The 13,912-nt window shown below is 65.0% G+C and overlaps 2 protein-coding genes across 2 annotated transcripts in view; both read left to right on the top strand.

Moving 5' to 3' along the window:
- Positions 1 to 13,912, top strand: part of LOC104914582 (GTPase IMAP family member 7-like) — a 104,986-nt gene that overhangs the window by 67,899 nt on the left and 23,175 nt on the right. The window lies entirely within an intron of this gene.
- LOC100542252 (SCO-spondin) overlaps positions 1 to 13,912 on the top strand; it is a 44,544-nt gene that overhangs the window by 12,404 nt on the left and 18,228 nt on the right. Inside the window, 45 exon segments of the mRNA XM_031557042.1 lie at positions 13 to 46; positions 48 to 193; positions 287 to 469; positions 540 to 690; positions 797 to 956; positions 1,057 to 1,111; positions 1,200 to 1,310; positions 1,436 to 1,654; positions 1,766 to 1,863; positions 2,193 to 2,334; positions 2,416 to 2,602; positions 2,691 to 2,760; positions 2,849 to 3,047; positions 3,266 to 3,394; positions 3,475 to 3,645; positions 4,236 to 4,400; positions 4,909 to 5,088; positions 5,225 to 5,347; positions 5,440 to 5,569; positions 5,659 to 5,786; positions 5,846 to 5,950; positions 6,068 to 6,241; positions 6,409 to 6,573; positions 6,645 to 6,897; positions 6,973 to 7,019; positions 7,110 to 7,280; positions 7,663 to 7,791; positions 8,119 to 8,264; positions 8,346 to 8,440; positions 8,512 to 8,564; positions 9,127 to 9,285; positions 9,378 to 9,457; positions 9,538 to 9,707; positions 9,824 to 9,870; positions 9,953 to 10,153; positions 10,233 to 10,403; positions 10,516 to 10,698; positions 11,385 to 11,481; positions 11,591 to 11,745; positions 11,748 to 11,813; positions 12,329 to 12,481; positions 13,137 to 13,235; positions 13,238 to 13,302; positions 13,487 to 13,646; positions 13,755 to 13,906. Coding sequence (XP_031412902.1) covers positions 13 to 46; positions 48 to 193; positions 287 to 469; positions 540 to 690; positions 797 to 956; positions 1,057 to 1,111; positions 1,200 to 1,310; positions 1,436 to 1,654; positions 1,766 to 1,863; positions 2,193 to 2,334; positions 2,416 to 2,602; positions 2,691 to 2,760; positions 2,849 to 3,047; positions 3,266 to 3,394; positions 3,475 to 3,645; positions 4,236 to 4,400; positions 4,909 to 5,088; positions 5,225 to 5,347; positions 5,440 to 5,569; positions 5,659 to 5,786; positions 5,846 to 5,950; positions 6,068 to 6,241; positions 6,409 to 6,573; positions 6,645 to 6,897; positions 6,973 to 7,019; positions 7,110 to 7,280; positions 7,663 to 7,791; positions 8,119 to 8,264; positions 8,346 to 8,440; positions 8,512 to 8,564; positions 9,127 to 9,285; positions 9,378 to 9,457; positions 9,538 to 9,707; positions 9,824 to 9,870; positions 9,953 to 10,153; positions 10,233 to 10,403; positions 10,516 to 10,698; positions 11,385 to 11,481; positions 11,591 to 11,745; positions 11,748 to 11,813; positions 12,329 to 12,481; positions 13,137 to 13,235; positions 13,238 to 13,302; positions 13,487 to 13,646; positions 13,755 to 13,906 — 6,077 coding nt within the window.

The raw sequence follows: 13,912 nt of genomic DNA, 5'->3' as shown, positions 1-13,912 counted from the left end.
AGCCCCCAGTCCCACGGCCGGGGGCTCACACACCCTTGACTCCTCACCTGTGCCCCAGGCACGTGCCAGCAGGACGGGTGCCCCCCCGCCTCCTGTCCCAGGGGGCTGCAGCCCCGGCCCTGCGCCCCATGCCCCGCATCCTGCGCCGACCTCGCCAGCCGCGCACCTTGCAGCCGGGAGCAGTGCACCCCAGGTGAGGCCATGCGCTGGCATCCTCCCTGCTATGCGTTCCATCCCCTACGTGCCCACAACCCACTGGGCTCGGGGGTCTCGGTGGTGCCCGCAGGGTGCTGGTGTGCAGAGGGGTTGGTGCTGGATGGCGAGCGTGGCTGCGTGCGCCCACGGGAGTGTCGCTGCCAGGTGGATGGGATGCACTTCTGGCCAGGGCAGCGCATGAAGCTCAACTGCCGCCTCTGCACCTGCCTGGATGGGCAGCCCCGGCGCTGCCGCCACAACCCTGCCTGCTCTGGTGCGTCCTGCTCTTGTGCCCACCCGCTGGCACGGTGCCGGGGCTGCTCTCACCGCCTTTGTGCCCACAGTGAGCTGCAGTTGGTCTGCCTGGTCACCCTGGGGTGAATGCCTGGGGCCCTGCGGCGTGCAGAGCATCCAGTGGTCCTTCCGCAGCCCCAGCCACCCCAGCAAGCACGGCACCAACCGGCAGTGCCGCGGCATCTACCGCAAGGCACGCAGGTGAGGTTGCCCATCGTGTTCCTTGAGCCACACGATGTGCGCCATGTGCCGTGTCCTGTGTGCCACACACCATGTGCTGAGTCTCTGCTGATGTCTCCTCTCGCAGGTGCCAGACGGAGCCGTGCCAGGAGTGTGAGCACCAGGGCCGGAGCCGTGCGCAGGGGGACCGCTGGCGCTGGGGGCCCTGCCATGTCTGCCAATGCCTGCCTGGCCCTGAGGTGCGCTGCTCGCCATACTGTGCCCGCAGCGCCACGGGCTGCCCGCAGGTGAGGTGCTGGGGGCTGCACTGGGATCTCCATGCAGGAGGTGGGATGTGGCAGTGCCGTCGCGGTGCTTGGGTGATGACAGGGTCTTCTCTTCACTCAGGGCCAGGTGCTGGTGGAGGGAAAGGGGGATTCCTGCTGCTTCTGTGCAGAGATAGGTGAGCCCGGTGTTGGGGTGTGGGGGGCATGGCCTCGCTGGATTCCCACTGGCACCTGGGTGCTGCACAGAGACTGTCTCCACTGCAGGTGACAATGTGACAGCCGTCCCCACGGCACTGACAGTGGAGCACCCCAGCACCATGCCAGGAGAGCCCCCTGGCAGCCCACTGCCCACATTCCCTCTGCCTCCCCCGGGCGGTATGAGAGCTCTGCTCACAGTGTGCTGTGTCCCCATATCTCCTCCCTCTCTTGGGAACGGGACCTTGTGAGGTCACCCCCTCTCTGTAGGAGGATGCCTCCAAACCCACTCCTTTTGCCCACAGACCCCTGCTACAGCCCCCTGGGCATCGCCTCCCTGCCCGATAGCAGCTTCACCGCCTCAGCCGAACAGCAGCAGCACCCAGCCCAGGCTGCCCGCCTGCACCACGTCTCCCCAGGGCTGAACCTGCAGGGCTGGGCCCCCCCAGCTGACACCCGCGCAGGGCTGCCTTCCCAACCACCCTTCCTGCAACTGGACCTGCTGCAGACCACCAACCTCACTGGTGGGTGCTGCGTGCCACATGGCATTGGCATGGCCACACGGTGGGCACTGTGCCGGCAGTGGTGCCAAGCAGGCAACTGCATGCCCACACGTGCCATATCTTCCCCAACAGGGGTGGTGGTGCAGGGGGCCGGGGCTGGGGATGCTTTCATCACTGCCTTCCAGCTGCAGTTCAGCACTGATGGGAACCACTGGCACGACTACCGACAGGTCTCTGCCAGCAGCTGGCCGGAGCCCAAGGTGCTGCTTGTGCCATGGGCACCTGCATGGGGATGTGTGTCGGGGGGAGGGGGTGGGGGGCTGCACAGGACTGTCCCGAAGTTCCACGACTGTCCCTTTGTGGCCAGTAACACGATGATCCCATGTCCCCTTCCCTGCATGTGTGCCTGGGTGCAGATGCGCTGGTGCTGTGCGAGTGGATTTGAACCTGGGTTTGTGAGTGGGTTTGCACACGGGTGCATGCATGGTGTGCACATGGGGGTGTGCATGGGTATGCACCCAGGTGCACAACCCTTCATACTCATCACTGCCCTCCACAGCTCTTCCAGGGCAACTGGGATGCCACCACGCCGGTGGTGCAGCTGCTGGACCACATGGCGCAGGCACGCTACGTCCGCATCCTCCCTCGGCGCTTCCACAACGCCATCTTCCTGCGGGCCGAGCTGCTGGGCTGCCCAGCAGGTACCCTGTGCTGTGCTGTGCTGTGCTGTGGGGGTTACCCCAAGACCTCTTCTCTCTGCCCACCTCTCCCTCTCCCCAAAGTGCCCCTGGCCCTGGCCGTGACGATGGCGGTGACACCAGCATCCTGTGGCATGGAGGAGTTCTGGTGTGGGGTCAGCTGTGTCACAGCATCCCGGAGATGTGATGGTGTCACAGATTGCCCTGGTGGTGCTGACGAGGCCGGCTGTGAGCCCCCCAGCAGCACCACGCTGCCCACCCACCCTGCCAGGTACTGGTACCAGTGGGGGTTGGGTGTGCCTTGGGGGTGCCACATTTGGGGCACACAGCCCCTCACTGCCCAGCTCTGCATCTTCCAGCCTCACAACCCCTGGCAGTGCCGGCATCCTGGGGCTGACCGCAGAGCCACCTGCGGCCTCTCCAGCAGCGGTGAGCCCTGGAACTTGGGGACAAGCGGGGGGCAGGAGCCATGTGGCACAGAGAGCGGCAGTGGTGACACTCATCTCCCCGTGTGCAGGTGCCAGCAGGGACAAGCACTGTTGGCTCCACCAGCCCTGCTGTGCCATCTACCACCAGGCTGCCAGGCGTCCCCACCACCACCAGCACCCCCAGGGGGCCACCCTCTCCTAGTCCCCCCATGGCAGCAGTAATGGTGTCACGCCCTGTGACAGGACCGCCTGTGCCCCCCACTGGGGTCCCCACTCCAACGTCTGCTGGTAAGGAGGCATGACCTGGCACCAGGCCTGTGTGGGGTCTGAGGGGGGGACGACTTCCCCAGCACCTGGTACCATAGGGGGTATGTGAATGTCCCCAGGGTGACATGGGGACAACGTACATCTTGCTGCCGGCTGGGTGTGCCATGAGGCGGGCAGTGATAACCCACGGCTCCCACTTGTCCCACCAGCCCCCACCACAATCCCTCACTTCCCACCAGAGCCACCCCTGCCCCGGCTCCTGTGCCTCCCGGACCAGTTCCTCTGTGATGCCTTGGGCTGTGTGGATGCAGCCATGGTCTGTGATGGGCAGCAGGACTGCCTGGATGGCTCTGATGAGGCGCACTGCGGTGAGCCCCCCAGCACCTCCCTGCCCCCACAGAGCCTGGGATTGCTGAACCCCAGCTCAACACAAGGGCTTGTCCCACAGGAGCCCCCCCCGCCTCCAGCAGCCCCCCAACACCCCTGGCCTGGCCCAGCGGTCCCCCACCCACCTGCTCCCCCAAGCAGTTCTCCTGCAGCACTGGGGAGTGCCTGGCCCTGGAGAAGCGCTGCGACCTGAGCCGCGACTGCGCCGATGGCTCCGATGAGAGCAGCTGTGGTGTGTGGGGGGAATGGGGAAGGGATGGGGATGGGATGGGGATGACAAAGGGATGGAGAGGAGGTGAGATTGGAATGGGGATGGGATGAGAATGGCAGCGGATGATATGGGCTTGGAGATGGGGATGGGAATGGAGTGTAATAGGGGTGGGATGGAGAGGGGATGGGAATAGGATTGGGATAGGATAGGCGGGGATGGAGATGTTAACAGTGAAGAGAATTGAATGGAATGGTGATGGAGCTGGGGATGGGAATGCATGTGGGGTGGGGATAGGGACAGTGACAGGAATGCAGAAGACATGAGGAACGGGGATGGGGATAGGAATGTGGAGAGGGAAGGGGTGGGGGTGGGGATGGGGAAAGGGCATCCCTCCATCACCAAGCGTTCTGTGCTGACCAGCTCCAGCCCTCTGCTCCAGTGGGAAAGTGAGGGGGCAGGTGTTGGGAGTGCCAGGGCTGGTGACACCAGAGCTGGAGGGCACCAAGAGGGGCTGAGCAGAGATTCCATCCCTGTGGGCCTTTCCAAAGGGGATAAGCTCTGGGCATGGGGAGGCCCCCAGGGCAGCCCTCACCCATCTCCATCCCCGCCAGCCGACTGCATCCTGTCCCCATGGGGTGGCTGGAGCCAGTGCAGCCACTCCTGCGGGTTGGGGGTGACATCTCGCCAACGAGTCCTGCGGCGGGGTGCCCTGCCGGGGGGCACCTGCCACACCCCCCACCTTGATACCCGCTCCTGCTTCCTGCGTGCCTGCCCAGGTAGTGACCCTGCGCCCCACACTGTGGCGGGGTTTGTGATGGCATGGTTGGGGGGTGGGCATCATGGCAGGGTATGGCACGGTGGCACAGCGTGGTGGCATGGTGCGGTGGTGGGGGACAGTGAAAACACCGTGACAGGGCATGGTGGTGGTGTTGTGGGGGGGCTCAGTGGTGAGGGGGCTTAGTGGTGGGGTACAATAGGAGCAGGATGACGGGATATGGTGACAGCTCATGATGATGGGATATGTTGACAGGACATGGTGTTGGGGCATGGTGGCACAGCAGTGTGGCAAAGCATGATGGGTGGCACATCCCTGCTCACAAGCCCCATGGGCATGGCCATCCCTGCAACTGTAGGGTGGAATGGGGGGCTGTGAGGGGGGATTGTGTGGGGTCCCCAGCCTGCACCAGAACAGCATAGCCCAGCTGAGGGGGGGCAGGGCCAAGCGGGGCCACATAGGCAGGGGACAGAGGGTGCCCACACTGCCCCTGTTCCACTGCCCCCCAGTGCCTGGTGCCTGGACAGCCTGGAGTCCGTGGTCCTCCTGTGATGCTGAGTGTGGGGGGGGCATGCGGAGCCGCATCCGGAGCTGCACCGACCCCCCACCCAAGAACAGTGGCCAGCCCTGTGTTGGGGAAGCCCTGCAGAGTCAGTCCTGCAACCTACAGCCCTGTGGGGCCACCCGAGGTACGGCAGCAGGGACATTGGGATGGGGACATGAAGGGTGGGTGTGATGGGATGGGGGCACGGCGCTGTGGGGACTCTTGTGGCACCAGGGTGACACGGGGAGCATTCTGTCCACATAGCAGCCCTCTGTCCACAGAGTGCAGCCCTGGGATGGTGTTGGTGCAGGAAGGGGACTGCGCGCAGGGCCTGGTGCCACCCTGTCCCCAAATCTGCGGGGACCTGAGCGCCACCAGCAGCTGCCAGAGCCCCTGCCAGGACGGTGAGTGACAGGGTGACAGGGTGGGCACAGCACAGGGTGGGGGCTGGGTGCCGGTGTTGGTGTACTGGTGCTGATGCCGTGCTGCCGGGCAGGCTGCCGGTGCCCGCCAGGGCTCTTCCTGCAGGAGAGCACCTGTGTCAATGCCAGCCAGTGCCACTGTCACCAGGGCCAGCAGCGCTGGCTGCCCGGCCAGGTCTTCCTGCGGGACGGCTGCAGCCGATGGTGAGCAGTGACGCTGTGTCCCCCTGCGGCCAAGGCCACCCCGTGCACTTCTCCCTGTCCCCATGGCTGAACCCGGCTTCTGTCCCCAGCGTGTGCCAGGATGGGGTGGTGACATGTGAGGACGTGGCCTGTCCCATCGCCTGTGCCTGGTCTGCCTGGTCACCGTGGACCTTCTGTGACCGTAGCTGCGGTGTGGGCATGCAGGAGAGGTTCAGGTGTGGGTCTGGGGAGGGGACCTGACTGCACGATGCTGGGTGGGGATGTGGGACAATGCAGTGTTGTCCCCACAGGTCCCCATCCAACCCGCAGCAGCCAATGGTGGAGCCCCGTGTGATGGGGACACCCGGGAAGTGCGTGAGTGCCACACACCCTGTGCCACCAGTACGTGTACTCCACCACCCAGGGGATGGGACATTTGCTGTCCCCTCCACACCCGCTGTCTTGGGCTGTCCGGTGCCCGCTGTGGCTGCTCCAGCACCATGCATCCATCTGTCCCAGCTGAGCCAAGCAGTGGTTGGAGCTCCTGGACCCCGTGGTCTCCCTGTTCCCAGAGCTGCTTCCACCACGTGGACCGGCGCGGCCACCGGCACCGCTTCAGGCACTGCGAGGGGACGGGGACCTGCCCAGGGCTGGGGGTGCAGGAGGAGCCCTGTGACACAGCTCCCTGCCCAGGTGGGTGCTACTGGGGGGCTGCAGGGCTGGGCGGGCACAACCCATCACTGGGACCCTGTTATGAGGTTTTGTGGGGTGCAAGGTGAGGGGGTGCCTCAAGGCAGAGTGGGTGCCCATGGTGAGGCAGGGTCCCATGGCCAGTGGAGTCCCAGCCCATCTCCCTGCAGTGGCAGGTGTCTGGATGCCTTGGTCTGCCTGGTCTGAGTGCTCCGCTCCCTGCGACGCCGGTGTGCAGACACGCAGCCGAACCTGCACCCCCCCGGCTTTCGGTGGTGCTGAGTGCATGGGACCCCTCCTCCAGACCCGTGACTGCAACAGCCAGCCCTGCAGAGGTGAGCGCCACGTGGGACACGGGGTTGCAGCATTAGCACTGACACCAGCCCTGCACCTGCTCTCCCTGCAGCACAGTGCCCTGACACTATGCAATACTTCACGGCCGAGGAGTGCCAGCGCGGTGGGGAGCAATGCCCACGGATCTGCCAGGACCTGGGCACTGGTGTGGCATGCATTGCACAATGCCAGCCTGGCTGCCACTGCCCTGCTGGGCTCCTGCTGCAGAACGGGACCTGTGTGCCACCCAGCCACTGCCTCTGCCACCACCGTGGCCACCTGTACCAGCCTGGGGACATCACTGCACTCGATACTTGCAACAACTGGTGCGGGGGGCACTGGGGATGGAGCCGGGGGGGTTCCCCCCACCTTCACCCCTTGCTTACCGCACCTTTCTACAGCACCTGTGTGGCCGGGCAGATGGTGTGCAGCGCAGAGATCTGCCCAGGTAGCACTGAGTGACAACTGCAGGTTGGGGGGGTCCCAGGGCCTCCTGGTGCCAGGGGGCTGGGTGCAGTGAATCTCCGTGTCTCACCAGTGCCCTGCATCTGGAGCAACTGGACAGCCTGGAGCACCTGCAGCCACAGCTGTGATGTGGGGATGAGGCGGCGGTATCGGGTGCCCATTGTGCCCCCCCTGGCCAGGGGGGATCCACCTTGCCAGGGACCCAGCATGGAGGTGGAGTTCTGCAGCCTGCAGCCCTGCCGTGGTGAGCAGCCCCCACCCCAGGGACTATGGGAGGGTCCCATGGAATGAGTTTCCTTAGGGAGGGTGCTGTTGGGTGGGTGTCCCTGGAGAGAGTGCAATTGGGGTGGGTATCCCTAGGGAGGGTTCCGTGGGGTAGGGCCATAGGGTGGGTGTCCTTAGGACAGGTGCCAAGGGGTGGGTGCTGCGGGCTGTCCTTGGGGAATGTCTGCACGTGGGAATCTCTTGGGGCCGGCACCCATGGGGTGGGTGTCCCTGCACTGGGTGTCCCTGGGGAGGACACCCCCAGGTGGCTATCTATGGGATGGGGGTGTCCCTGGGGTGGGTATCCTGGGGGGTTCCTGGGGCTGGTTGCAGCACCCAAAATCCCCCTGTGTGCACAGCAGCTGTGGCACCATGGGGTCCGTGGTCGGGGTGCTCAGTGGCCTGCGGGGGCGGCTACAGGAACCGCACACGGGATGGTCCCCCCCTGCACAGCCTGGAGTTCAGCACCTGCAACCCCACACCCTGCCCTGGTGAGCCCCCATCCATCTGTCTGTCCACCTATCCTTCCCTCCATCCCTCTGTCCATCCATCCCTCTGTCTGTCCCTTCCAGCAGCCCCTGTACCAGCAGCCTCTGTTCCCACCCCCCGTGGTTCTCACCCCTGTGTCCCCACCATGCCATCCCCAGGCTGTCCCAGTGCCCCGTGCGCATGGTGGGGGCTCAGAGCCGTGTCCACCCACCCCGCAATGCCCCGCACTGGGGTCACCCCAGCTGTCCCACGGTGGGCAGACGGCTGCGTATCAGTGCCGCCAAGCACGGTGACCCAGCTGGGGGTGCTCGATTTTGTTCCTTCCCCAGGCAAGGAGCCAGGGGTCTGCCCTCCCGGCAAGCAGTGGCGGGAGTGCGCCCAGGGCCCAGCCTCGTGTGCAGAGCTGAGCACGGCCCCCCCGGCTGATGGGGGCTGCCACCCCGGCTGCTACTGTCCCCCGGGGGCACTGCTCCTGGTGAGTGGGGATGAGGGTGTGGAGAAGGGGGGGCTCTGCGCAGGCACCCCCGAACGGCAGCACAGCGCCGTGTCCCTGCAGAACAATGAGTGTGTGGCCGAGGCCGAGTGTCCCTGTGCCGTGGATGGTGTCCTCTATCAGCCTGGGGATGTTGTGCCACGGGGCTGCCACAACTGGTCAGTGCCATTCGGGGGGGTGAGTCTGGATAATGCTGGCCCCCCTGCCAACCACTGACCTCTGTCCACAGCTCCTGCATCTCTGGTCGGGTCACCAACTGCTCTCAGGAGGACTGCAGTAATGGTGAGAGTGAGGTCCCCGCCAGCCCCATGCTGCAAGGACAGTGCCAACCCCAGCCCTGGTGGCACTATGGGTCCCCTCCTGCTGCCCCTGTGGCCCTGGTGGCCATGGCTGGGCAATAGGAATGGGGTCTCACTCGTGGACCTCTTTGCCCGGGGACCTGGCCCTAAAGGGAGGGAACTGCCCCAAAGGGAGGAACGTTCCTCAAAAGGGATAGATTTACTCTAAAATGGTGCAAACCTGCCCAAAAGAGAAGAGTGCGCCATAGAGGGAGTGATGTGCCTCAAAGGGGAGTGATGTGCTCCAAAATGGATTGGGGTATCCCAAAATGGGGGACCTGTGCTGAAAGGGAGAGATTTGCCCTACAGGGGACAGATGTACCCAAAAAGGGAGAAACTGACCCTAGATGGGGGAGACCTGCCCCCGAAGTGGAGGATCTGCCCCAAAAGTGACAAATCTGCCCCAAAATGAGGGGACCTGCCCCAAAGCAAGTTCCCAGTCACCCCATCTATCCCCATGCCAATGCTATGGGTGGGCTCATGCTGACACCCCATGCCTGGGGCAGTGGGTGGGCCCTGGACCCCCTGGACACCCTGGAGTGAGTGCTCAGCCTCCTGTGGACCGGGCCGCCAGCGCCGGTACCGCTTCTGCTCTGCACATCCCGGGGTGCCCTGTGCAGAGCCACAGCCCCAGGAGCGTCCCTGCACCCGGCAGCCCTGCCACCGTGAGTGCCCAAAGCTGAGAGTGGGGATGGGAGGTGGCGGGGATGGTGATGGGAGATCGTCCTGTGCTGATGGTCCATTCCCCAAAACACAGCTCCCGACTGTACCACTGTGCCAGGATCAGTGTTCAGCCACTGCGGGCCCCCCTGTCCCCGCTCCTGCGATGACATCTCGGTGAGTGGCAACCCCTCATTGTCCCATCCCATCCCCTCATCATGTCCCCAGCGCTCACCGGGGCCGTGTCCCCATGGCAGCACTGCACGTGGCACTGCCAGCCCGGCTGTTACTGCACCAACGGCACGCTGCTGGATGCAGCAGGCACAGCCTGCGTGGCCCCTGAGAACTGCACCTGCCTGGATGCGCGCAGCGGGCAGAGGCACCAGCCTGGGCAGAGCGTGCCACGTGGTGATGGCTGCAACAACTGGTGAGTGGGGTGGGGTGAGGGCAGTAGGGCACAGCATCCACCTCATCCCCCATCTCATCCCCATCCCTACCTCTTCCCCATTCCCATCCCTGCCTCTCATTGCTCTCTGCCTGCAGCACGTGCACCCAAGGGAGACTGCTGTGCACTGGGCTGCCCTGCCCCGGTGAGTGCGGGGGTCCCCCATGGAGGGAACACGGTGTCACAGTGCAAAGAGATGCTGCCAACTGCCCCCACCCCACCCACAGTGCCCGGTGCCTGGTGTGAGTGGTCCCCATGGACGCCGTGCTTGAGGAGCTGTGGGGATGAGGCTGCCACGCGGCACCGTGTCTGCTCCTGCCCTGCACCACAGCAGGGGGGGCCAGGCTGCCCCAGAGGACAGGAGGGGCACGGGGACACCGGGATGCAGATGCAGCACCAGAAGTGCCCCCCCGTGCCACCCTGCCCTGGTAGGTGTTGGGAGAAGGTGTCTGGGGATGCTGTTCTGTGGGTGTCCCATGCTCAGTGCCCACCTCTCTCCCCTCACAGAGGACGGGGCCTGGGGTGCCTGGGGACCCTGGTCGGGCTGTGGGGGCTGCGGGGGGCAGGCAGTGCGCACCCGCTCCTGCTCCAGCCCCCCTGCCCGCTTTGGGGGGCTGTCCTGTGCTGGGGAGGCACGCCAGAGCCGGGCCTGCCCATGGGCCACCAGCACTTGCCCAGGTGAGGCTGCTGCAGGGTCCTGGGGTCACAGTCCCCTCACCGCTATGTCCGTGTCCACCCCCTCCCATCCGCACCCCTCCCATCCGCCCCTACAAACTGCTGCTCCCTGCAGAGTGTGGTGGCGGTCTGGTGGCCTTTGCCTGTGGCAAGCCGTGTCCCCACACCTGCGAGGACCTGCGGGAGGACACTGCCTGCATGGCCACCCCCCGCTGCCTGCCCGCCTGCGCCTGTCCCCATGGGCAGCTGCTGCAGGACGGCGACTGCGTGTCCCCGGAGCGCTGCCGCTGTGCGTGGGGTGCGTGCTGGGGACATGTGGGGACGTGCAGGGTGGTGGTCTGGGTGTGCTGGGAGCAGTGGGGTGGTTGGGGATGGGGTACGGGGTGCAGATTTGGGGTACAGGATGAAATGGGATTTCAGGGATGGAGTACAGAGTGCTATGGGGTGATGGAGTTGCAGTGTAGGTTGCATTGGGGTGGCGGAGATGGGGTACAGGGTGCAGGGATGGGGTGTATGGTGCAATCGGATTGCAAGGAAGGGGTGTGTAGTGTCATGGGATGGCAGGAACAGGGTGCAGGGTGCAAGGAGATGATTGGGATTGCACAAAGCATGCATGGACGGCGAGCAGAGTGCTATGGAATGGCAGGGATGAATGTAGGGTAGTGTGGATGGGATGTAGAGTGCTATGAGGTTGCAAGGGTGAGATGCAGGATACCATGGGTGGTGGGGATGGGGTACAGCATGCAATAGGGTTGCAAGGATAGTGTATGAGGTGTTGTGAAGTGATTGGGGTACAGGATGCAATGGGATGGCAGGGTTGGGATGCAGAGTGCTGCAGGGCTGCAAGGATGAGATGCACCATGCAATGCCATGGCAAAGAATGCAGGAACGGGGCTGTGCCACGACACGAGCAGGGCACTGGAGGGGGACTGGGGTGAAGGATGTCATTTTGCATCAGGTGATATGTGTCTGTGCCCCCCATAGGACCCTCCGAGAATGGAAGCATCTGGGAGCAGGACGGGGCTGTCCCCATGCAGGAGCTGCAGCCCGGTGACACCTTGCAGAGACACTGCCAGAACTGGTGAGAACCCCCATACCCGTGCCCAGCCCCAATGGAGGACCTGTGGGACCATCCTGGTGCACAGGGATGGTACGTGGGCCCCCCCCTCACTTTGCTCCCTGTCCCCCAGCACATGCAAGGCTGGCACACTGCAATGCCGTGCAGAGCCCGGGTGCCGTGTGGATGGGGGCTGGAGCCCCTGGGGGCCGTGGTCCCCCTGCTCCCCCGGCTGTCACGCCGGCACCCAGCTCGCCTCTCGCCGATGCAACAACCCCACACCCCAACTCGGGGTCGGGGCTGCTCCGGGCACAGCCAGCGCCAGAGACCATGTCCTGCCACTGAGGGCTGCCCAGGTGGGGGCTGCGGGGCACCCGGGGGGCATGGAGGGCACAGGGTGTATGGTGGGCATGGAGTAAATAGGGTGTATAGGGGCATGGGATGTGTGGGGCATGTGGGATGGATGTGGTGTCAAGGGATGGCCCCAGGGGTGGATGGGGTGCACAGGGTGTGCGGGATGCATAGGGTATGTGATGTTTATGGGGTGTACAGGGTGCATAGGGTGCATGGATACAGAGCATTTGTGGTATGGGTGAGGTAGAAGGCACTGGCACAGGGTGCCTGGGAATGATGGGGTGCCATGGGGTAGTACAAGGTGGGGGAAACATGGATGGCATAGGGTGGGGTGGGGATCCCTGCAGGGCACCCTGTGGCATGATGCCATGCTGTGCTGTGCAGTGCAGTGCAGTGCAGTCCTGCACAGAGCAATGCAGTGCCGTGCAGTGCCATGTGGTGCCACTGCTGCCACAGCCCCACTGCCACGTGGGTCAGGGTCCCTTGTCACTCCCGTGCCCCTTCTCCTGTCCCACAGAGGAGGAGCCATGGGGCGAGTGGTCCCTGTGGGGACCTTGCAGCGTTTCCTGTGGTGGGGGGGAGCAGCTCCGCCATCGGGACTGCCCCCACCCGGCGGGATGCCCGGGGCTGGCCCTGCAGAGCAAGACCTGCAACACCCACGTGTGTCGGGGTGAGTGCTGCGCCCTGTCAGTGGCACAGGTGGCATGGTGTGTGCAGGGTGACATGGGGTGGCACAGATTGGGTGGAGTGACATGGATGGCACGGGGTCCTTGGGGTGGTACAGATTAGATGTAGTGGCATGAGGTGGGTGGTGGGACATGAGATGGGAGGGTATGCATGGGACAGTATGGTGTCCTCGGGGGTGGGACTGGTGTGGCAACAAGTGGATGGAGGGGCATGAGGTGGCGTGGTGTGCGCAGGATGATATAGGGTGGCATGAGGTGGGAGGGGGCAGATGGAGTGGCATGATGTGTGCGGGGCAGCACAGGTTGAATGAGATTGCACAGGATTGCACACAGTGGATGAGGGGACGCAGGGTGTCATGGTGTGCACAGGGTGGCACAGAGCAGCAGGGAGTGGGTGGAAGGATCTGGGATGCATGGAGTGGGACAGGGTCCTCAGGGTGGATAGGATTGGACAGGTTGGTGCCTGGTGGATGAATGATGTGGTGGATGGGGTGGCATGGCACGCGCAAGGAGGGCTGGCACCCGCAAACTATTTCCCTGCACATGAGCCAGAGCCGCAGGGGACAGAGCAGTGGGGGGTCCAGAGGCTCCAGGACCCCTCCCTGGGTCCAGCCCACACTCAGCCCCATCCCTGCACAGAGGCGGGCTGCCCACCGGGACGGCTGTATCGCGAGTGCCAGCAGGGTGAGGGCTGCCCCTACAGCTGTGCCCACCTCGCCGGCCGCATCGCCTGCTTCCCCGGGGTTGCCAGGAGGGCTGCCACTGCCCCGCCGGCACCCTGCTGCACCACGGCCGCTGCCTGCAGGTGAGCACCAGGGTCCCACGCACCCGTGGGTGCAGCCTCCTCCTTGCACGCAGCCTGGCTGAGCGGTCTTTGCTTGGTCCTCCTGTGCTCGGGGGAGCTTTGGCATGGGTGCTCCCTGGAGCTATGGGTGCTCCCTGCTCCCATGGGTACTCCCTGACGGATGTGTCACTGGTACACGGTGCAGGAGTGCCCCTGCGTGCTGACAGCCGAGGTCCTGCGGGAGCTCCGGAACAGCTCTGCCGACCCCCAGGCAGCCTCCCTTCTCCTGGGCTCCCAGGGAACCCCCTTGGCACTGGACCAGGAGATGCCACCCGGCAGCACCATCCACTCCGCCTGCACCTCCTGGTGAGCGCCCGGCCCCGTCCTCACTCACTCTGTCCCCCAACTCCCTACCCCGTGCCCCCACTCCGCTCTCACCCCGTGTCGTCCGTCCCTCTATCGCCCCCCCCCACGCACCTGTCTCCACGGCCGCCTCAACTGCTCGGAGCCCGTGTGCCCGCGGGACGGGGGCTTCTCGCCCTGGGGTCCCTGGAGCAGCTGCTCGCGGAGCTGCGAGGGTCTGGGGGTGATGACGCGCCGGAGGGGCTGCACCAACCCCGAGCCCGCCCGG

This window comes from Meleagris gallopavo, chromosome 29 (genome assembly GCF_000146605.3).
Source record: "Meleagris gallopavo isolate NT-WF06-2002-E0010 breed Aviagen turkey brand Nicholas breeding stock chromosome 29, Turkey_5.1, whole genome shotgun sequence".
Classification (NCBI taxonomy): domain Eukaryota; kingdom Metazoa; phylum Chordata; class Aves; order Galliformes; family Phasianidae; genus Meleagris; species Meleagris gallopavo.
Note: the sequence above shows the minus strand (reverse complement) of the source record. Positions and strands in the feature narration are given on the sequence as shown.